At 63.0% G+C, this 21,816-nt stretch overlaps 9 protein-coding genes across 9 annotated transcripts; 6 read left to right on the top strand and 3 right to left on the bottom strand.

Moving 5' to 3' along the window:
• Positions 1-959: 959 nt before the first annotated feature.
• On the top strand, positions 960-1,268 carry LOC62_04G006409 (uncharacterized protein; the record flags this gene model as incomplete). The annotated part of the gene is made up of 1 exon (XM_062772977.1): positions 960-1,268. One exon carries the CDS (start codon positions 960-962, stop codon positions 1,266-1,268), a length of 309 nt encoding a protein of 102 aa, XP_062628961.1.
• Positions 1,269-1,955: 687 nt separating this feature from the next.
• On the bottom strand, positions 1,956-3,325 carry FEN2_4 (Pantothenate transporter FEN2; the record flags this gene model as incomplete). The annotated part of the gene is made up of 7 exons (XM_062772976.1): positions 1,956-2,433; positions 2,467-2,612; positions 2,688-2,824; positions 2,860-2,992; positions 3,037-3,059; positions 3,094-3,153; positions 3,190-3,325. The coding sequence occupies 7 exons, from the start codon at positions 3,323-3,325 to the stop codon at positions 1,956-1,958; spliced, it is 1,113 nt and encodes a 370-aa protein (XP_062628960.1).
• A 695-nt stretch (positions 3,326-4,020) lies between these two features.
• On the top strand, positions 4,021-5,371 carry JLP1_2 (Alpha-ketoglutarate-dependent sulfonate dioxygenase; the record flags this gene model as incomplete). The annotated part of the gene is made up of 10 exons (XM_062772975.1): positions 4,021-4,047; positions 4,096-4,269; positions 4,306-4,416; positions 4,462-4,503; positions 4,551-4,580; positions 4,613-4,653; positions 4,690-4,861; positions 4,897-5,026; positions 5,059-5,242; positions 5,275-5,371. 10 exons carry the CDS (start codon positions 4,021-4,023, stop codon positions 5,369-5,371), a joined length of 1,008 nt encoding a protein of 335 aa, XP_062628959.1.
• A 485-nt stretch (positions 5,372-5,856) lies between these two features.
• On the top strand, positions 5,857-7,794 carry LOC62_04G006406 (uncharacterized protein). Its single transcript, XM_062772974.1, has 5 exons — positions 5,857-6,335; positions 6,374-6,618; positions 6,660-6,982; positions 7,037-7,255; positions 7,289-7,794. Exons 1-5 carry the CDS (start codon positions 5,866-5,868, stop codon positions 7,772-7,774), a joined length of 1,743 nt encoding a protein of 580 aa, XP_062628958.1. The 5' UTR covers positions 5,857-5,865; the 3' UTR covers positions 7,775-7,794.
• Positions 7,795-7,852: 58 nt separating this feature from the next.
• On the bottom strand, positions 7,853-11,959 carry lamA (Putative urea carboxylase; the record flags this gene model as incomplete). Its single annotated transcript, XM_062772973.1, has 5 exons — positions 7,853-8,180; positions 8,230-10,801; positions 10,864-11,106; positions 11,159-11,408; positions 11,663-11,959. The coding sequence occupies 5 exons, from the start codon at positions 11,957-11,959 to the stop codon at positions 7,853-7,855; spliced, it is 3,690 nt and encodes a 1,229-aa protein (XP_062628957.1).
• A 645-nt stretch (positions 11,960-12,604) lies between these two features.
• lamB (Lactam utilization protein lamB) lies at positions 12,605-13,602 on the bottom strand. Its single transcript, XM_062772972.1, has 4 exons — positions 13,227-13,602; positions 12,897-13,179; positions 12,756-12,858; positions 12,605-12,684 (listed from the first exon to the last, which is right to left on the bottom strand). Exons 1-4 carry the CDS (start codon positions 13,569-13,571, stop codon positions 12,642-12,644), a joined length of 774 nt encoding a protein of 257 aa, XP_062628956.1. The 5' UTR covers positions 13,572-13,602; the 3' UTR covers positions 12,605-12,641.
• A 1,470-nt stretch (positions 13,603-15,072) lies between these two features.
• mtr_18 (N amino acid transport system protein) lies at positions 15,073-16,514 on the top strand (the record flags this gene model as incomplete). Its single annotated transcript, XM_062772971.1, has 2 exons — positions 15,073-15,905; positions 15,956-16,514. The coding sequence occupies 2 exons, from the start codon at positions 15,073-15,075 to the stop codon at positions 16,512-16,514; spliced, it is 1,392 nt and encodes a 463-aa protein (XP_062628955.1).
• Positions 16,515-17,323: 809 nt separating this feature from the next.
• Positions 17,324-20,074, top strand: ECM22_1 (Sterol regulatory element-binding protein ECM22). The gene is made up of 7 exons (XM_062772970.1): positions 17,324-17,488; positions 17,586-17,848; positions 17,891-18,988; positions 19,024-19,329; positions 19,365-19,532; positions 19,575-19,832; positions 19,881-20,074. Exons 1-7 carry the CDS (start codon positions 17,485-17,487, stop codon positions 19,983-19,985), a joined length of 2,202 nt encoding a protein of 733 aa, XP_062628954.1. The 5' UTR covers positions 17,324-17,484; the 3' UTR covers positions 19,986-20,074.
• Positions 20,075-20,567: 493 nt separating this feature from the next.
• On the top strand, positions 20,568-21,785 carry ADH7 (NADP-dependent alcohol dehydrogenase 7; the record flags this gene model as incomplete). The annotated part of the gene is made up of 3 exons (XM_062772969.1): positions 20,568-20,676; positions 20,765-20,974; positions 21,019-21,785. The coding sequence occupies 3 exons, from the start codon at positions 20,568-20,570 to the stop codon at positions 21,783-21,785; spliced, it is 1,086 nt and encodes a 361-aa protein (XP_062628953.1).
• Positions 21,786-21,816: the final 31 nt, after the last annotated feature.

The following is a 21,816-nucleotide window of genomic DNA, read 5'->3' as shown; positions in this document are numbered from 1 at the left end:
CAGTCCTCAGATGGGTCCAGAAACCCCAAGTTGGCCAATATCCCTGGCGAATGGTGAACATGTTGCTCTTGTGTTGGATGGTGTGGCGGATCGTGCCAGGATCGGGACGAACTGCGGTTATCTCTCGGACCCGGCGCTGCTGGAGCCGCTGCCACACGGCCGTTGGATGCCGAGGTGGTCAAACACGGGACCCTTTGGGCTGTACTGTGCATCCTGCCAGCCGTAGTTTGTCGTGCAGAACTGTGCTGCTACGCTTGCTACTGTAAGTACACTCGTATCCATTCCTCATTCCCAGCACGAAACCAGGCGCGTAAGAGTTCCGCCATTGTGCATGCTCGCCGGTGAACTGCTTGTGAGCCTTGCCAACCCGCGTAGGCTGGTGCCTCAGAGTCAACCCATGGGGCCACGCCACCGATATCTCGGGTGCGGTTTGGGCCACAACTTGGACCAGCGACCTCGTGGAGCCTTGGTGGAGTGGAGGTGTCACGTCGTCGCACGACGACAACGGCGGCGCGCCAAGCGGAGGCTCGGTCTAAACTTAGGTGGAATGTCTTGGCTAGGCTCGACAGCGCGCCGCATGTGAAAAGAGTTGTATCATGCCGCAGCGCTGGGAGCGAAAGTGTCCACATGGTGCACCTCACACCAGGAACTAACTAGTGTTGGTAGCGTTATCGATGCCAATTAGCACTGCTCTCTATGGACGGACGGCGGCCGCCAATCCAGCACGTGAGCGAGTGTTAATACCTCACCACCATGGAGTCTCACTACTCCGACGGATTGCACATTCGACAAGCCCACCGGGGCACAGTCCTCCGCTGTTGTCGCCCGCCAATGTCGTATCGGCCCGTTAAAGCGGCGAGGCAAAGCGGCGAGTTGCGCGAAACGGCCCGTCGTGTCTACGTACAGCACGGTCCATGTGGGTCGCTTGCTCTCCTCGACATCAGCTGACCACAGCCCCAATGTCCGCCTGCAACGCCCAGAACCCCCTCACTGCGAAGGGCATGGCCCCGCCCATCGAGCCGGTCAAGCAGGCCATCGCGGTCCTCCGCAAGTTCTACTATGGGGACGCGGGGGCCAACCGCGGCGTGGAGCAGAACGCCGACGGCACCGTCACCCTCAACTTTTATGACGAGGGGCCACGCGAGGGGGCACGCACGCTGTTCGCGGTGAGGTATACCCCCGAGTCGGAGGCGTTGGAGAAGCACCGTACCGATCTCGCCGAGCGCCTCGCACTCCAGGCCAAGCTCGCCGAGAGTGTCGAGGTCTGATATATTCGTAGCATCACGGTGCCCTCATTCATAATTCCCCCCCTGCTGAAATCATAGCATGTTGAATGCTACAATCATGGGAGTTTGGTCCTTGACACTCGCACTGTACGCCGACTACCCTGACTTGACAGCGTTTGAATCGGCATCTTCTTCTTGACTCTCCGCCTCCTGTAGCTTGGAACGCTCCCCAGAGGCAGCGGCGTGCTTCCGTTCGAAGTATGCGCAGACTGCAAGCGGAATGAGACCAAGGCACCAGAAGACAAGGGCATATTCTGACGTCAGTGCAACTGTCGTTTTTCACACTCACTCCAGCCTATCTTGTACTTTGGTGCTTCTGTCCCGTCAGCAGATGTCTACCGCGTGCAACTCACGAGAAGCAGGCCACACCTTAAGCGGCATACCTGCATTGATTGCCATGATGGTGACGACACCAGCAGCGACAATGAACCACCGGTGTTCGGCACTGTCGGCCGCGACTCTGCCGAGGAGGACGATGAGGAGGGAGGAGATGGGAGTCACTGCGTATTGAACAAGGAAAGAGGCAAGTATGAGTCCATCAGGCACATGCCACTGAGTTCATCAGGTTCTGCAGCCCATTGGATACGTTACTCACCGCAACCAGAATGGCAGATGAGATTAGTCCAAAGGCGCTGCAGACCGCGACTGACATCAGGATTGCTCTCGGTCTCACTTACTGATTGGCCACTGAGTTCCAAAGTGGTCTGATAAGATCATACTGATAGCCAAAGACACAACCATGGTTCCGTTGCCCGCCATAGGGATGTAGTTGAGCTGGTAAACAGAGTACCGCTTTGTGCCGTCGGGATTCAGGAGGCTCTTGAGCCATAAGTTGAAGTAGACATACCCGCTCTGCCCCTGCCCGAGAACAGTGTATGCCAGATAGATAGCCCATAGCTCCTTGCGCTTGACGAGGCTAGTGAGCGTGTTCCACTTCCAACCAACCGGCGTCCTGGGACCCTCTCGACCCACACGACGCAGCGCAGTAGCCTCGTCCTGTTCGTTGAGCCACAGCCGGCGGACAAGGGGCGAGATGCGGTCCGGGTAATCCGGGATCGCGAGGAACCCCCACAGACCGACGGTGACAGTGATGATGGCATTCATGACGAAGAGCCAGCGCCAGCCTTCCAGGCCGCCCACACCATTCCTGTCGTTTAGTGCGGTCGAGGACATGACTTACAAATTGCGATAGAGCGCGGACTGGAGCGCGCCAGAGAAGATGCCTCCGATGGAGGCGGCGCAGTTGTATACTGCGATTCGCTTGCCTACTTCGGTAGGAAGATACCAGCTGAGGAGGAGCACCATCGCTACTGCGTTAGTGGAGGACTACAAGGGGGCGCCACCTCACTTCCTGGCCACTGTGGCGCGGGTCAGCGCCGACACTCCACAAGATATACTCACTGCACATCCTTCGAAGAACCCGATGAGAAATCTTAGCCCATCTGGAAGTGATTCAGCGACGAATGGCACCGGATACCTACACACAGCCTTGTAGTGATGCACAGCAGCAAGGCAACCCGTGAGAATTCCCCAGACAACTGCAATCATCAGACTTGCCCCATGGTACACTCACTTTCGAGGGTCGGAAGCCAGATACTCGGCCGCACAACGCTGTTTATAACAAAGTTCGAGATGGGGATCATGATAATGTACCCAATGTTAAAGTATGTCGTGAAAAAGTTGTACTGGTTGCCGAATAGTTCAAGCTGGTTGTCAGCAAGACACGACACTTGCGAGCCCGAATACTCACGTCCCCTTGCATGCCAGACACTGCTGTCAGTTGCCCAGAAACAGCGTACACACTTACCGTAAGCGTTACCAATGTTGGTTTGGTCAAGGTACTTGACTACGGATGACACGGCGAGGTCTGGCAGTGAGCGAGGTCAGGCGTGGCATAGCTCACATGAAGCGAAGAAGATGTCGAGCTTTCGCACCAGGCGCTTCTCATGAAGCTCATTGTCGGTCCACGAGGGGTTGTTGAGGAGTACCCAGCCCTTAATGCGCTTTGCCATGCTCTCTGCTATATCAGACTTGGACATGGTGAAACCAAGGGCCTGGTGAGGACGACTCGTGGCCCGTGGGCATGTCGGGTTTTAAGTAGCTGTTGTTGTCGGCGGACGCGATCATGGCGACATGAGACCTGCTGCTGACTCCAGCCGAACAAGTCATCTCTACCACGAGAGCACCCGCAAACGCCATCGCGATCTTAATGGCGAGTGAACGAACCACCGATACGCAAGTCAGATATGCATCCTGTTGATATCCATCGGTAATGGCCCTGCCACTACCTCCACCGAGCAACCCACTCGCCGACGCCACGGAGCCCCGCAAATGACGTGCTCGCCCTGCACCTTACCTCCCATGACCGACGGTCGGGCCGTTTTCTGCTAAGGTCAGCAGGCTCCCGAGGGGCCATGCCAGCGAATCACAACGGCCCTCGATGCGTCGCGACTCGGGCCATGTGGCAATCGATGAGATCGGGTAGATTGCAGATCAAGGCGATGTGGCAATCGTATTCTGCGGTGCAAGTGTGGTGGGATGAGGAGTGCTGTAGCACCTCATGCTGAAGGCTGCTGTCGTCAGTGAGGCATGTTCAGCTTGCCAATTGAAGACATTGACAATGCTCGAGACTTCCCGTCCGATGTCAAGAGGGTTTGCCCGGCGCAAAGTTGGGAGACATAAGTCGGACGGCTCCGCGTGTCCAGGTTCAAAATCGCCTTCATCCTCCAGCATCATGACGAACACAAGCGAGAGCAACGATGTACGTGGGAGCGGTGAATGGTCGGGTTGTCCAAGCACTCACCCACAGCCCCTCTACCCCGACTACCTCCCCGTCTGGGAATACAACACCCTCCCAGACTGGGAAGAGGTGGCCTTCACCGACGCCGGGACGCGCGCAACGGATGATTACAACTACCTCTTCCCGGCGGACCACACCGCCCACCGGCGACCCGTGTCGCCTTACATTGGGGAGGAGATACGAGTGCGGCCCCTCTAGTCAAGCTCAACCTGACGACAGGGCATTCAGCTCTCGCAGCTCGACAAGCCGGCGCTCGATGATCTCGCCCTCCTCGTTGCCCGGCGTGGGGTCGTCATCTTCCGCGACCAGGACTGGAAGGCGCGTGCCGTTGTGGGGTGTGTGATCTGACCTTAGGATATTGGGAAACAGCGACAGGTTGACACAGTCCGCCACTTTGGCCGGCTGCGCATCCACCCTGTGAGTGGGGGCCAACGCTTTACGCCGGATGTACGCCTAATGCGCAGACTATGGGGTACCCCGAAGGCTTTCCGGAGGTATGACTTCACAAATGGCAGGACTGACTCAGATTCACGTGCTGTATCAAGATCCCAAGGACGCAGCGACTTCGTGAGAGCACCACAAAACGACACGCTGACAAACTAGCAAAAACACCGTCGTCAGCCTCGACTACTCGGACAAGATCTCCAGTATCAACTGGCACATCGACCACAGCTCCGAGGTGCAGCCTGCCGGGCTCACGTTCTTCTGGAACCTCGAGCACCCTGACGTGGGGGGCGACACGCAGTTTGTGTCCCTGACGGAGGCGTACAACCGCGTGAGTGGCCATTCCCAAGTGGTTGTTAATGTCAGCTGTCGCCCGAGCTTCAGCGCGGTCTCGATGGGCTGCAGGTACTGCACGACAACTCTAGCATGCTGCACTACTCGCGTGAAAATGGAGGTCCTGCGCGCTTCAACTCCGTGAGGCGCCACCACCCACTCAGTGCGTTGCGCCGCGTCAAGAGCTGACTTCAGTCCGCACGCACCCCGCCACAGGCGACCGCGCGCTCTTCGTCCACGGCTTTGTGCAGGCCATACACGGACTCAAGGCCGAAGAGTCGACATGGATCCTTTCCTTCCTCCAGGACATTGTCGCCAAGGGGTCCGAGTATCAGATACGGGCGCGTTGGGAGCCCGGGAGCGTCGTGGTCTGGGACAAGTGGGTAGGTGTACGGGCAGTGCTAACCCCAGCCGCGTGGTAGCGCACACTGCGACGCCCGACCTCGCGGGGGTCGAGGGCCGGCGCCACATGGTCCGTATTGCTGCCATGGCTGAGGTGCCGGTGTGAGGTACATACAGTGACATGCAAGGCGAGAGGGGTGTCCCAGTCCCATCAGGCCCGAAACCCGGAGGTCGGCGACCACTACCGACGAGCCCCCTGCCTTCATCCGTATATAGCCACACCCTCTGCACCCGATACGGCGAACAATGGTGCAGCAGACACACTAACATGCGCCCCGTGCCTGCTTGCTCCCTGCAGAGTAAGACGCCGTGATAACCTTGTTACGCGTGTTGTGGGCCCGACCAGTCGCGGCCAGTCGCCGCCACACGACGAAAACAGCACCTCGCCCTCAAACTCGGCGCCGCCACGGTGTTTGAGCCACGTCGTGGCGGCACGTTTCGGCGCGTCGACTGGCTGAATGCTGCTGCGGGTGATGCGGAGAGTGGTGCGGCGGTTCTGGCTGCGTGCGTGACGCGTTGTGGTGCGGTGCGCTGGTGCATGGGTATAAGTACTCACGTTGACTTGGTGTTGTGCCCCGCTGTCGCTCGCCACACCGCACGATGAAGAACGCCAACACCCAGCTCCTCGCCGGCGCGCTCGCGCTCCTCGCGACCGCTTCGGCCGCCTGCGTGCCGCCCACGGCGGACCTGCAGGCGGCGCTCAACGCCGGAGGCAAAGGCTTCGTCCTCAGCCTGTGCCCAGGCCAGACGTACCCCCTCGCGGTGCCGCTGCAGCCCAAGGCGGCGGGGCAAGAGATCTCGACGCAAGGCTACCCGACCGACTCGACCCGCGCCATCCTCCTCGGGACAAGCACCACGCAGGGCGTGGTGATCTCTGCCACCGGGGACAACCTGGACGGCGTGATCATCCGGAACATCCAAGTTGACGGCGGGCGCACCGACGCCGTGCCCGATCCGTTTCCGTCGGCTGTCGCCGGGTCGTCCAACATCGAGATGGGCGGGAACAACGCCAACCAGGTGATTGAGAACGTGTACTCGCACCACCCGAAGAGCGACTCGTGTCTCCATGTGTGCGTAGTCTGTGTGGGGTCTCGCTGACTCCGGGTAGGATCGAGGGCCAGCTCAAGTGCAACAACGCGACGGTGCGCAACAACCAGATCGGACCCTGCGGGCGCTCGACCCCCGGCCGTATCGGCGACGGCATCATGCTCGCGTGCACCAACTCGCTCGTCGAGGGCAACGTGATCACTGACGCGACGGACGGCGGGATCGTCATCTTCTCGAGCCCGCACTCGACCGTGCAGAACAACCATATCGTCGCAAAGACGGCGCACACGCTCGGCGGCATCAACCGTACGCATGCCCATCTTCACCAACGCCACTGACACCCCCAGTCGTCGACCTGACGCCGTACACCCCGCCGGGGAACTACACGGGCGTGCGCGTCCTCTCGAACACCATCACGGGCGGCTTCGCGACGTCGTGCGGCAACGCGACCGGCGGGCCGTCCACCTCGCGCGGATACATCGGCATCGGTATCCCCGTGGGCTGGGACACGTGGGTCGCGTCCAATGACCCGCGTGTCGAGGCGGGCGAGAAGGTCGACGGGCCGGTCGTGAGCGGCAACACGCTGCAGGGGGCTATGGGCTTCGGCATCGCCGTCGCTGGGGCCGAGTATCTGACCGTCAGCGGCAACGTCTTTGAGGACGCGGCATTTGTGCGTGCGGCCACCGGGCTCAGGAGGGAGGGTATGTATGCTGACACGGACCAGATCGGCGACAGCTCGGAGAAGTGCTACAAGACCGGATACGTCCAGCCGCCGCCCATGGCGCTCCTGGAGAACGCGTACCTCGACGGCCTCGGCGTCCAGCTGTCCAGCTCGGGCAGCTATAGCTGGAAGCAGGAGAACAGTTCGTACTACCTCATCTGCTACTACCCGCCCAGCGGGAGCGCCAACATCTGGCCCTATGCTCCGGGGTCGAACTGTGCCGTGAGTCGGGTGTGGGGCTGGGGCTGACGGAAGGTTAAGCCGTCGGCATCGAGCACGTCGAGCCTGCCTAGGTCGTCGGCTGTGGCCCACACCACCACGACGACTGCTCACACCACCACGACTGCTGCTCACACCACTACCACGACGACGCACACCACCGCAAAGTCGGTCGCGGCAAGCAAGCCCACAACCGCCCACACCACGGCCCACACTACCACCTCAAGCGCACACTCGACAACCACCTCGCACACTACCACTACCAAGGTGAACCACCCCACCTCTGCCCACCTGACCACGGCATCAGTGAAGGGAAAGACGCCGAACTCGACTAGCCGCACGACTACCCACACGACTACCCGCTCGACTACCACCCGGAAGCCGACCACCGGCCACACCACGACTTCTCACACGACTCATACCACCGCCCACACCACTACTCACTCCTCTACGCCCCAGAAGGCGCCCAACTGCGGTCCCGAAACCACCCACGACGCCCGCCGTAGTCGCCAAACGTCGTGATTCTCAAACCCATGCATCCGATTCTTCTGACTACCTGACCTACCCAACCTATGCTAACGTACAAGGCTGCCTGCCCGCCTACTCGAGATACAAGAGAACCTGGCCCGGCGCAACCGCGTCGCCCTCCTTGACTGCGAACGACACCACCTTCTTGCCCTTGGTCTCCTCGCCCGGCGTGACCCACACGGAAGTCTTCATGGCCTCGAGCTCGACGATGCGCTGGTCGTCGTCCTCGATGATGTCGCCTGGCTTGACGTAGAACTTCCACACGTTCGCCGAGAGGGGTGCTTGGATAGGCGTGCCCTCTGACGCGGAGGCCTTGCCGCCCCCTGCGGCCTGCTGTGCCGCGATGGCCTTGGCCTCCTCCTCCTTCTCCTTGGTCCACTTGGCGAAGAGGACTGCTTCCCTGGGTATGGTGTCAGCGGGTCAAAAAGCGGCCAGAACACCCGACTTACTCCTTGGCGACCTCCTCGCTCGCGGCCTTCTGCTTGGCCTTGAACGCGTCAATCTCGTCCTGCATGCCGTCGATCCACTGGAGGTACTGTTTCATGTTGAACACGGACTGGCGCGACTCGGGCTGGTAGATGCCGGCCTTGTAGCTCGCCTCGATCTGGACAAACTCGTCCTCGGTGACCTCGAAGAACTCCATCTGGTCAAAGCTGTTGACGAGGCAGGGCTTCTCGTTCCAGGGCCGCCAGGTGGTGAGCGTGCGCCCGAGGAGCTGGTATCCGCCGGGCGACTCGATCGGGTAGATTGACGCAATGACGCCCGCGAGACCGATGGCGCCCTCGGTCGTCTTGACGCGCGACGGGTTGTACTTTTGCGCCAGGAGGCGGAAGCGCGGGTCGAGCGGGATGTGGAAGGGCAGCATGACGAAGAAGCCGAGCGCGATAATGAACCACGGCGTGCCGAGCAGCGCGTCGGTAACCGCCGTGTCGGGCAGGCCGTTGTTACGCGCAAGGTACTTGCAGTTGTCGGGGAGGTAGACGGCCTCCTTGCGCGCAGACTTCATGTAGTACTCAATGTCGGCGCGAGTCCACCTGTCGTTCGGGACGACGGGCATCTTCCAGACCGTCATGGGGATCTCGACGTTGGTCACGTCGTCGAGGCCCTTGGCGGCGTCGACCACAACCTTGACGAGCTGCTCCATCGAGATGATCTTGGGGTCAAAGTGGATGAGCGACGAGCGGACACACGTGTTGAAGTAGACGATGCCGGGGACCTTCTTGGCGCGGAGGCCGCGCTCCCACAGCTCGACCTTGACGCGGTCCCGCATGTCAAAGGTCATCTCGCCAACCTCAAAGAGGATGAACTCGTCGCCTGCCTCGCGGACCGTGACATCGCCACGGGTGTAGAGGACGGACGTGGAGACGAACGCAGAGTCGTCGACCGGCTTGGCCTTGGCCGACGGGGCGTACGCCGAGGCATCGCTCTCCTCGATGAGCGCGTTGAGCCACGTGTTGTGGCTCGTCTCGAGCTCCTCCGAGTCCTGGCGCGTGACAAGCACAAAGCGAACCTTGTCGGCGGGGCGCATCTGGCCGAGCTTCCACATGCTGGGACGCGCAACGGTGAGGACGCACGAGAAGCCGCCCATGTCGGGGCCGTCGACGCCGAAGAGCACCGGCGTGTCGCCGTTGAAGTTGAGCGCACCAAAGGCGTAGCCCTGGTCGATGAGGTTGCTGGGGTGGCTGCCTCCCTCGCCACCCGACGAGCGTGCCCAGTCGAGCAGGGGGCCCTCGAGACGCAGGCCACTGCGGTTAGAGGCGGGGGTGACGGTCCACTCGGCGTCGAGCATGTTCTTCATGCCCTGCAGCGTGATGAACTCCTCGTCCCACTGGGCGCTGGGGGTGACTTCGAGCTCCCACACCGAGCCGAGCTGGGGACGGCTAGCGGGCGGGATCGACAGCTTGCGGTCAAAGTTGGCCGAGTCGAGGTCAATGTCCAGCATGTCGCCGGCGAACAGCGCGCGGCCCTGCGATCCGCCGAGCGACGCGCCGGCAAAGGTCGACTTGGAGCCCATGTACGGCGCGATGGTGGGCAGGCCGCCCCGGATCGCGAGGTAGCTCCTTAGGCCGTGACCGTTCGCCGAGCCGACGAAGAGCACACTGCCCTTGGCGATCTTGAGCGTCTCCCACATGGGCACCTCCTGCTTGTCGATCGTGACCTTCATCTCGGCGCCAGTGATGGCGATCGTCGCGGCACAGTGGAACTTGATCTTGGAGCCCATCATCGTCATCTCCAGCCCTTCGGCGTTGGGGTCGTTCCCGACCAGCACGTTGGCAGCCTGGAGCGCGAGCATGTCGGCCGCGCCGCCACGGGGGATACCGAGGCCGACGAAGCGGCCAGGCAGGTCCTGCACCGTCGTCGAGAGACCGGGCTGAATGAACTCCATCACAGGCGGCTCGTAGGGCATGCTGTCGAGGTACACGGTCGTGACTGCGCCCTTCTGGAACGCGTCCGACTCGAGGATCGCGCGGCAGTAGTGGAGGTTGGTTGTCGGCCCCGCGATCTTGGACTCGGAGAGCACCTTGACGAGCTGCTTGATCGCCGCGTCGCGGTCCTTGCCCCACACGATGACCTTGGCGATCATGGGGTCGTAGTTTGGCGACACCATAGTGCCCGTCTTGACCCAGGTATCGATGCGGCCGCGCTCGCCGATATCCGCCCACTCGACGAGCTGCAGTCGGCCGGGGGAGGGGCGGAAGCCGGCGAGCGGGTTCTCGCAGTAGATACGCGCCTCGATCGAGTGCCCGTCGAACGGCGCCCAGCGCGCTTGGTCGAGCTCGGCAGCCGGCAGCGAGTGGTTCGGCACCAGGCCCTGGCGGATGAGCAGCTCGACCAGGTCCAGCCCCGGGCGGACAACCTCGGTAATGGGGTGCTCGACCTGAATACGCGCGTTCAGCTCGAGGAAGTAGAAATCGTAGTTTGGCGACTCGTCGTCGAGCACAAACTCGACCGTGCCGGCCGAGCGGTAGTTGATCGTCTGGCCGAGGGCCACGGCGGCAGCGCACATGCGCTCGCGGGTCTCTGGGAGCGCGTGTCAGCGGTGCCTCCTGACGCTCGCCGTACCGGCGCCGCTCGCTACTCACTCTTGCCGAGGTCGGAGAGGAACAATGGGCACGGCGTCTCCTCGATAACCTTCTGGTGTCGCCGCTGAACGGAGCACTCGCGCTCGCCAAAGTGAATGACATGGCCCTCGCCGTTTCCGAAGATCTGGACCTCGACGTGTCGTGCCCGCGCAATGTACTTCTCGAGAAAGACGGTTGAGTCTTTGAAGAGGGTCTCGCCCTTCTGCCGCGTCGCCTCAAAGTTGTCCTTGAGCTCTTGTTCGTCTGGGGTGGGGTGTCGTCAGCCAGGTCCAACCTGCGGTGGGGCGCTACCCACTCTTGCACACAGTCATTCCCATGCCACCGCCGCCGGCGCTCGCCTTGAGCATGACGGGGTATCCGATCTTCGCCGCCCACTCGAGCGCAAGCTCCAGCGTCTCGATCGTGCCCTCGCTTCCGGGGACGACGGGCACGCCAGCCTTGATGGCGACGGCGCGCGCCTCGTGCTTCAGTCCCATCGACGTCATTTGGAAGGGCGTGGGGCCGAGGAACGTGATGCCTGCGGCCTCGATGGCCTTGGCGAAGCTCTGCGCGGGTTAGCACAGGCCGGCGATTGTGGGAAGCCTCCTCCTCCTCGAGCTAGCTCGCTACTGCTCACGCCCGCCCACCCACCCTCGAGCAAGCTCGCAGATGAGTCGCCCACCCACCCTCCCTGCTACGCGAGCGATACGGTGCCCGCCCACCCACCCCTATCCTCGCTGCGCGAGGAAGAAGTATGCCCCCACCCACCCCTCCTCCCGGCTGCGCCTCCCCACCACCGGGCTCCGCCTCCCCGACTTACAGCATTCTCAGACAGGAACCCGTACCCCGGCGCGACCATGGTCGCCCCGCTCTTCTTGGCGATAGCCACAATCTCGTCGATGTCAAGATATCCGCGGGGGTTGGAGCCGTCGCCGATGATGTGCGCCTCGTCGGCCTGGTGCACGACGGGCGTGTCGGCGTCGACGAGCGTGTAGATGGCCACGGTCGGAATGCCGAGCTTGCGCGCCGTGCGCAGGATACGCAGCGCGATCTCGCCGCGGTTCGCGATCAGGACCTTGGGGGCGGTGGTCATTGTGTTGGGCTTGGGGGAGGCCATGGCCGGGAGGGGGCGGCCTTATCAAGGCGAGCTGGGTGGGCGAGGGAGTCGGAACAGAGGCCAGGTGCACAGGCGAGCGAGCATCAGCCGGAGAGAGAGAGGACGTTGGCGACGCTTACCGTAGATAGGCTTGGGTCGCACTCCACATGACCCCACGCTCACTCCCCACATTACCGGCCCGATACGCAGCTCCATTCGGTCGCTTGCGCTTATAGCAGCAGGCAGATGCGCGCTTAGAGTCCGCCGGTCGGCGGGGGAGCGGCCGACCGGCGAAGGTACGACAGGTGCCAAGAATCTCGGCATCCCTGCCGACGACGAGGTCATCAGACACGGTCGGGCGGCCCCACACCACCTCGCTCGACAACGCATGTACATGCCTGCCTCCAAGTGGGCTACTGAGGGGTGGGTGGGAAGAGGCCCTCCCCACCTCGTTCCTCATAATCCCCAAACAGGCTATTGTGATGAGACGTGCACAGCTGCACTGTTCCTGCCGGCGAGTGAAGGGCAGTGGAGTGGGTGGGGGTGGGGAACAGCCCCGGACATCACCGTGAATTATTGATCCTGTCGAACCCTGCCTGGCGCTTAGCACCCACCACCACCAGCAACGATAACGACGACCCGCACGCCTGATGCATCCTAGAGCCAGCCCTATGTCCTACAACCCTGACACGTATCCCGTCGCCTAAGCCGCAGCAGTCTTGTAGCGGTCGACAACCTCGCGCGCGCTGTGGGGTGTCGTGCCGTGGTCAGCTCGCTCGCTCGCTCGGTCGGAACAGCCCCGGCGCCGGCTACTCACGCAGAAACATTGGCCACGGCCGTCGGCATGTCCGAGTGCAGGCAGATCGTGAAGGGGCCCTTGGCCGCGTCGAGGGGCAGGGGGTTCCCGTCGATGTCGATGGCTGGGGACGTGTCAGCTCCGCAGGCCCACGAGGCTTACTCTCCGCCTTCGAGAAGAGCCTGTCGAGCTTCCTCCCGATCAGCTCGGCCGTCGGCGCATGGCTCTGCGGCACGCCGAGCAGCTTGCCGCTTGGGTCGTAGTCGATGTCGCAGAACAGCTCGGGGATGAAGCGCACGCCAAACTCGGCGGCGACGGCCTCGTGCGGCGTGCCCTTGAGGCCGAAGAAGGGGATTGTCGTGCCGAAGATGGACGTCTGGGCCTTCATGAACGCGCGCATCTTGGCGGCGTCGTCGCGGATGATGAAGTAGAGCATGCCGTGGGGCTGGGCGCGGTCAGCCGCAACCCATTCCACCCGGTTCCTTCACCCACCTTGACGTGCGACACCTTGGCCCCTTCCGCCTCGACAATGGCCTTGAGCGCGCCGAGCTGGTACAGCGCCATGGCGTACACCTCGTCGTCCGTAACCTCGAGCTTACGCCGCCCGAACCCGCGCACGTCGTCCAGTCCCGGGTGTGCGCCGATCCGCACGCCGTGCTTGATGGCCGACCGCACAGTCTTGAGCATCGTGTTGTGGTCCCCCGCGTGGAAGCCGCACGCGACGTTGCAGAAGTCGATCAGGGGGAAGAGCTCCTCGTCGGGCCCGAGCGCCCAGCGGTAGTACCCCTCTCCCATGTCGCAGTTGAGCGAGTGGCGCGGGAAGTCGTCAGTGGTCATTGTGGGTGGATGGTTGTGGGGTGGTGGTGATGGTGGTGTGGAAAGTAAAGTTGAGCCAACATCGTCCAGACGACATCATCATGTACTTGCTTGACCTTGCCCCGTCGTGGGGCCCACCTGCGTCATGCCAAGGTTGCGTACAACGACAGCGCGCGCGCAGTGGGGCAGCAGAGCGACGGAGCGAGCGGGGCACAAGCGACGCATATACGGGTCATGCGGTCACCTGCCTATCGGTCCGGTGCAGGCCGGCGTCTCCAACAAGGCCGAGCGAGCTGCCTGAACCGGTCGGCACCAGCCAGCAACAAGGCGATAAGCGCGGATAACAACTAGCCGCCACACCCGGGATACGCACGGCGGCGGTCGCTGTGCCGCCACTCCTTGTGCACGTCCCGACTGGCCGTGCATCACAGCGCTATCAGCACAAGCGTCGGTTCTCCCAGAGCAAGATGGAAGAGAATTGGCCTGGTTCGTTCAGCTCGTTCAGCTGCATGCAGAGTCGCCCCCCCCCCCACCCCCCTCCCCAGCGCAGCCTGCACCGTCCTCCAATCACTGCCACCCACCACAACGCGGCCGCTTACAATCAGCAAGATTCCCCATCGCAGCACGCCCAGCTAATGCCTGGACGCCCATTCGCTGTGCGCTCAGCGCACCTCTTACCTCACCGGGCACCGCTGCCGACCGGATGGGTATCGCAGACCGTGTGTCGGGCGACGCCGAGTGGGGGCGCAGCCCAGCCCATCTCCGCCTGTGGAGATGGGACCAGGGAGTGTCGTGTGGGGGAGGAGCACGAGGGCAACGACAACAGTGTACGACATCGTGGCGTACGCCGCGGCCACTGGCCAAGCATGCCCCGTCTCGGCGGTTACTTACTACTCCCCCCACGCCGTCCGCTGGGAACATTCTGTCCAGGGCCGCCATCATTCGCCGAACCGGCGGCCCTGGATACCAAGGCCCGCCACTCCTTGGAACACGAGCGAGATCCAGCGGCGCGGGGCAAGCGTACCAGAGGCCTGCGGCGATAACGGGCTAGTCGTAGACGAGACCGCACAAGCCGTGGCCGGCCGAGTCCAGCCGCCTTGCCCACCCCCCACCGTCCCCTGCCACCCCAGCCACATACCTGCCCTGCTCCTGTGACCTGCTCAGTCCCTGCAGTCGTCCACCTGCTCAATCGAGTGCGCTATGCGGTCGGCTGTGGATCCTTGGCGAGCGAGCGAGCGAGCGACACGGCGTCGCCAGCTTTGATACCACCCCGCGGCCCCAATGGAGCTCCACTCGACCGTGTATCGCCAAGCGTCGTCGCCGTCGTCTCGATCGCTTGTTGTTCCCGACGGCACGCAGTCTATCGCGATACGCCGGCGTCAGAGATACCACGCCGCCACCCGCTGCGCACGGCGGGGGCACGAGCCATATGTAAAGCATCACGGCGCCGGCGACGTGACGTTATCCCAAGTTTCCTCTTCCCCCCTCGCACTAACCCCTACCCTAACCCACGACACACACCATGAGCAAGGACGTCTACGGCGCGGCCGAGAAGGCCGACTACGCGATCGCGGTCAAGGAGATGGACCCCGTCGACGTGGACGCCGTCTTCGGGTACCAGGGCGAAGGGCACGTCAACTACACGTCGATGGGGTGGATCAAGGCCGCCGTCATCCTGCTCAAGACGCAGATCGCGCTCGGCGTGCTCGCCATGCCGACGGCGCTGCAGAGCGTCGGCGCGGTGCCTGGCGCACTGGTCATCTTCGGGATCGCCCTGCTCACCTCCTGGGCAGGGTACGTCGTCGGCACGTTCAAGCGTAACCACCCCGAGGTATACTCTATGGCCGAGGTCGGCGGCGTGCTGGCGGGCAAGATGGGCCAGGAGGTGTTCACGGCCATCTATGCGGCCTTCATGATCTCCCTCACAGGCGTCGCTTTGCTGCCCATCACGATTGCGTTCAACGCGCTGAGCGACCACGCGACGTGTACCCTCGTGTGGATGGTGCTCGCTGCCGTCGTGTGCTGCGCCCTGGCATTCATTCAGACACTCAACAAGGTCTCCCTTATCGGCTCGGTCGGCGTAGGCTGTATCCTCGTCGCCATCTTCACGCTCCTCATCGCCGTGGGCGTCCAGGAGCGTCCTGCGACGGCCCCGCCCGCACCCGCACCGTGGTTCAAGGACATGGTCGCGTTCAAGAAGGCGAGTTTCTGGGACGGCGTGAACGCCATGTCGACTGCCGTCGCGGGCTTGTGTGGCACGCCGGCGTTCTTCAGCGTTATTTCCGAGATGAAGAACCCCAAGGACTACAACAAGTCGCTGGCCGTATGCCAGACTATCGTCGTGTCGACTTATGTGTGAGTCGCGAGTTGATCAGTTCCTTTGGATCCAAGCTCACCCGCCCCAGCACCGTCGCTGTGGTCGTCTACTACTTCTGCGGACAGTACCTCGCCTCGCCCGCCCTCGGCTCGGCCGGCCCGCTCCTCAAGAAAGTCTGCTACGGCATTGCGCTTCCGGGCCTCTTCGCCACCGGCATCCTGTACTGCCACATCGCCGCCAAGCTCGTGTTTGTGCGCCTCATGCGCAAGTCGGAGCACCTGACCGCGCACACCAAGACGCACTGGCTCGTGTGGCTCGGCACGACGTCGGGGTGCATGCTGCTCGGCTTCATCCTCGCCAACTCGATCCCCTTCTTCGGCAACCTCATCGTGCTCGTGTGCGCGCTCTTCGGCACCCTCATGTGCATGCAGTTCACCGGCTGGATGTGGCTGTTCGACAACTGGCACCGCCGCAAGGAGAACCCCGACTGGAAGTTCTGGGTCGTGGCAGTGTTCAACTGGCTGCTCATTGTCTTCGGCAGCTTCCTCATGATCAGCGGCGTCGTGTCGTCGTGTCTTGGTATCCGCGACTCGTTCCGCGCCGGTACTATCAGCCGTCCTTTCTCGTGTGCGGATAACTCGAAGTAGAGGGTGAAGCGTAGCTCGTTGTGGTTGTAGTGGGTTCTCGACTGGGAATACATAGTGGTATAGGGATAGAAGTATGAAGGAATTGGTTCTGTGAGGCAGCCGTTGGCTTTCGAACACGATACTCTCCAATCTCGCTGAGCGACACTGTTCCAGTCAGTTGAGTAGACAGGTAGTGTGCAAGTATCTATGGCCAATAGGTCAAGGTAGTGGGGCCAGAAGTGCCACAAGGATCGCAGCGACGTCCCCACGAAGAGGATCCGTGGTTCACCAGGACCGCCGCAGACCTCGTGTACTTCCTTTCTTGAATGTCAGCGGGCGCCAGGACAGCAGCCTGCAGCTTCAAGGGCAGTGCCGACCTTACTGCCAAGCGAGCGAATGGCACCTCACCAGACGCTCACGCAAGCCTTATCGTGTCGCTGGCCTTCCACCCTCGTTGATTGAGCCGAAAGACTGGCCCGAAGAGCTGCGGCCGGCGGGCCGGTACATATCTGCCCTGCCGAGTCGGCTGGAGTAATGGCGCAGTGGGGTTGGTGGGGTCATGTGGCCCACAGCGTGCTTGGCGAGGTCGACGCAGCGCCGCTCCAGCCCCGCCGTTATCTTGCTGTCCTGTCGAGGAGCACAGCCAAACGGGTATGGAAGGGTTATCATCTTGGCTGGAAAGGGGGGGCATCTAAGCGCCGAGTGTCCTTGTCGCGTGGCTAAGCGATCGCTTAGGAGTTGCCGACGTCGAGATCCCGATCCCTGCCAGACCTCCTGACTTCCTGGTGCTCCAGGTTTCCAGTCGTCCACCTCCACTCGCAAGCATCTTACTGATGACCACCTGACCTTGTTGCTCGTCGTTATCATCACAAGCGCGGCCATCGACATCACTACTTCCACTTCCAAACGGTCGCTTCATCGCTTCCGCGTCTCGACCGACAGCAACACAACACACCGCGTGTTACTTTACTTCCAAGTGCCAGCATCACACATGAGTGGGTACCCAAGCTTGGCTGAGCTCGCTCGAGAGCGCGAACGAGATGCGCCGTAACCCCCGCCTGGCGGTCCAGCACCGGCTGAACAGTGTCGCAGGCCACCTCGTCTCCGCCGAGATGGACGCGGGTCCATCACGACACGCCCACGCGCACACGCACACGCACGTCTCGCGGCTCACGGCGACCGAGAGCGCCGCCATGGCCGCGGCGGCCGCGGCGCGCACCCACGCGGGCGTGAAGCGGCGCCGCAAGATGCGCTACTCGCGCTCACGGACGGGGTGCCTTACCTGCCGGCAGCGCAAAGTCAAGTGCGACGAGGCGAAGCCCGTGTGCGAGAAGTGCCTCGACCTCGAGAAGACTGTGAGTGGTGGCTCGGCGAGGCCAGGCTGACACCGACGGCAGTGCGTGTGGCCGGATACGCCCTTCATGCCGTTCAAGCCGGCCAAGACTAGCGCACAGGGGACGATACCCCGCCAGCGCCAAGGGGCGGAGCGAAGCTCGTCGAGATCCGAATCGCCGGCCGACTCGGTGTCGCCCCCGCAGCATGCGGACCAGTCGTGGTTCGAGCCGCTCATCAGCGCGCCAGACGAGCAGGAAGAGGAAGGTGGACAAGCAGAGGCAGCGGACGGCGGAGAAGGCGAGACGCTCATCTTGTCGTCCATGTCCTCGTCGTCGCCTGACCTCTTTGGCCAGTTCGTCCAGACGCCAGTCAGCGAGGCGGACAACTTGATATCGACGATTGTCGACGCGTTGCGGACAGGCAGCGGCGGCGGGGGGACGATGGCGCACGCGAACGCTGGGGCGCTTACGACGACGGCGCACTCAGCGCACGCGGCAACACACACCGTCCACCCGCTCTTCCGGGCCGACACGGCGGCGTCGTTCCTCACCTCCCCGAGACGGAGCACGCCACAGGTCATCCTCGGCCCGCTGCTCTCCATCCCCGACGTGTCGTCGCTGCCATCCACGTCAACGTCGGTCTCGATGGACACGGCGACGCTCGCGCTGCGCCGCGGCGTGATCCAGATGTCTGCGCCGTCACCCAGCTCCAACCTAGACAGCATGGTGCTCGGGTCGATCCCGGCGCCGCTCGCGCCGCCCTCGGACCCAATCTCAAACGCGTTCCCCTCGGCCGCCAACCGGCGCCTGTTCCACCAGTTCTTCAACATGACCTCGTCGATCGTCGTAGCGATGGGCAACCGGGCCAACTCGTCCAACCAGTCCAAGAACCCGTTCCTCGCCGTCTCGCTCCCGCTTATCCTGCTCGACGTCGACTCGCCCGCCCGCGCGGCGTTCCGCCTCGGCGTGCTCAGCCTCGGCGCGGCACACCTCCACCACAGTTACATGGGCAGCTCGGCCGAGCACTCGCAGCAGATGCTGGTGGAGACGACGAGCGCGAAGCGGCAGGCTGGGGCGCACATGATTCTGAGCTTGAGCAAGGAGGGCGACAAGAACATTGACCTGCTGCTCGCGACGTGCATGGCGGTCAAGACACGAGATGTGAGTGGGGGTGAAGGGCAAAGCTGACTCGCCAGGTCCTCATGGCAGACAAGTCGTGGAAGCAGAACCTCGACTTTGCCATTCGCATGATGTACAAGCGCGGCGGGCCGGCGGCGCTGCTGGCCGAAGACCCTGTCAACTTTGGCCGCCGGTTCGTCATCGAGCAGCTGACCACCACCGACGTCTTCAGCACCTTCACGACGGGCGAGGAGCCGCTCCTTCTCGGCGAGAACGCGCCGTGGTGGTTCGAGTTTGACAAGACGGCCGTCAGCGACTGGCAGTGGGAGGCGTACGAGCGGCAGTTTGGCATGAGCCGCGAGATGCTCGAGCTGGTGGCGAGGGTGAGTTGTCTGTCGGGTACGCAACTGACGCCCAGTGCCGCGTTATCGTCTATCGCAAGGTCCGCCTGGGTACCGCGTTCCCCGGCGACACGGGTACGGAGAACATTGGCGACACGATCGACCAGGACGCGTACGCCATGATCGAGCAGCTCAAACTGTGGTCCATCACGCAGCTCAATGTTCCGCAGAAGTCGAGAGTGTTGGTGGGTACAGCTGTTAGTCGCGAACCTCAGCTGACCCCGCAGATTGGCGACTCGGCATACCGCTACGCCATGATGATTATGCTGTACACGGAAGTGCTCAACCTCCCCGCGTCCGACGAGCGCATCCAGACCGCCGTGCACTGCGTGCTCGAGCTGTGCTCCGAGATCTCAATGGAGCCCGTCATGCTCGTGTGGCCGCTGCTCATCGCCGGCGCGTGCGCGACCGCCAGCGACAGGCAGTGGATCCGTGACCTGTTCAATATCTTCAAGGACGAGTATTGCTCGGATCTGCAGGCGGGGGTGAGTACCGTGTGGCAGTGGAGTGGGGCCGGCCGCTGACATCCGCAGCAAAAGCTCCTCACGGAACAGTGGCTCAGGATCGACGACGGGCGGGGGTTCACGCTGTGGCCGCAGCTGATGAAGGAGATCGACCTGCAGGTGTTGCTGATCTAATGTTGTATACTGTATGTATGGGTAGTAGGGTGCATGGGTCGTCTAGGCATGCCCGTAGGACTGCGTTCCATCCACTGACTATACGCGAGGCTATGACGTCGACGAACGGCGATAGCAACGGCCAGCGGTGGTCGCCGCCGAGCACCGAGTGCACCCAGGCTGCCCGGCCAGGCAACGGTATGCATGTGGTCTCGGCCGCTTGCTCATCATTGCGCGATGCGCGATACACGATGCACGCGCCGCACACCATCGGGCACTGCGGCTACGCAAGGCGACAGCAAAAGGCCGACGGCGGGTATCTGGCGCCATGGCCGACGGGCATCGCGGCGAGCGAGTGGCACTAGAGTGGTGCTTGGCGGGTGGGCTATCTTGCCGCCGGCAACATCGTGCATTGCGGGTGGCATGGCATGGTGCTTGCTGCGAGCCCGTCGGCGCCGGCAATGACACGCTAGAGCATGGACGAGCGACCGAAGGGCACGGGGGGGGTATAAGATGGGCTGTGGGTGGCGCGGACGGCAGCCAGCCAGCAGCCAGCATCAAGTAAAGCAAGCTACACCCAAACCAAACCACACCACACACACAATGACCTACGAGTTCAAGGGCTGGGCCGGTTACGACGAGAAGGCGGCCGACGGCGGGCTCAAGTACGAGGCGTTTGAGCCCAAGGTGTTTGAGGAGGACGATGTGGATGGTGAGTAGGGCAGTAGCCACGCCGCGCATACTGGCTCTTGTGCAATCCCTCCCCCCACCGCTCCGCACTCGCTAACGCTCGTGCCCAGTCAAGATCCTCTACTGCGGCATCTGCGGCTCGGACGCCTCGGTCCTCGCGGGCGAGTTTGGGCCCATCGAGGCGGGCCGCGTGGCGGGGCATGAGATCGTCGGCGAGGTCGTGCGTGTGGGCGCGCAGTCGGGCGGGCTGGCCGTCGGCGATGTCGTTGGCATCGGGGCGCAGACGGATTCGTGTCTCGCGTGCGAGTTCTGCGATGCGCGTGAGTTCCCCCACTCGCACCTACCCGCCAGCTGACGAGCCCAGACAAGGAACAGTACTGCGCCACGCCCACGCTCACCTTTGGCTCGCCGTACGTGCGCGGCAAGTCGGCCGGCACGATGTGCAAAGGAGGCTTCGCGACGACGTGGCGCGGCCCAGCACACTTCGCCATCAAGCTGCCTGCCGGGCTCGACCCGGCCGCGGCCGCGCCGCTCTTCTGCGGCGGCGTGACGGTCTACACGCCCCTCAAGCGCTGGGGCGCCGGGCCGGGCAAGCGCGTCGGCGTGCTGGGTATCGGCGGGCTGGGACACATGGCTATCCAGATTGCCAAGGCGATGGGCGCGGACGTGACTGCTATTTCGCGGGGTAGCGGCAAGGAGGCCGACGCGCGCAAGCTCGGCGCGAGCAAGTACATCGCCACTGGCGCCGACCTCGCCGCGGACTTTGCGCCGCACGCGCGCTCGCTCGACCTGATCATCAGCACGATCAACCCGCCGAAAGTGGATGTCGCGGCGTACCTTGCCCTGCTGCGGCCTGAAGGCGCGTTCGTGCTCGTCGGCGCCGTCGTCGAGCCCATCACGTTCCACTCGTTCCCCCTCATCACGGGCGCGGTCAGCGTCGGCGGCAGCAACACCGGGAGCCCGGACGAGATCCGCGAGCTGCTCGCGCTGGTGGCTAGCCACCCTGAAGCGGCACCATGGGTCCAGAAGTGGGCGTTCGAGGACATCAACAAGGCGCTTCCCGAGTTCAACAAGGGCGCGCCGCGGTACCGCTTCGTGCTGGCCAACACGGAGAACGGGGCCAAGTTGTAGGGGGGTGCCATGTATGATTTTTGCCGCGCGA

Source organism: Vanrija pseudolonga, chromosome 4, assembly GCF_020906515.1.
Source record: "Vanrija pseudolonga chromosome 4, complete sequence".
NCBI classification, from domain to species: domain Eukaryota; kingdom Fungi; phylum Basidiomycota; class Tremellomycetes; order Trichosporonales; family Trichosporonaceae; genus Vanrija; species Vanrija pseudolonga.
The sequence above is the reverse complement of the archived record's forward strand: the minus strand, read 5'-3'. Positions and strand labels throughout refer to the sequence as shown.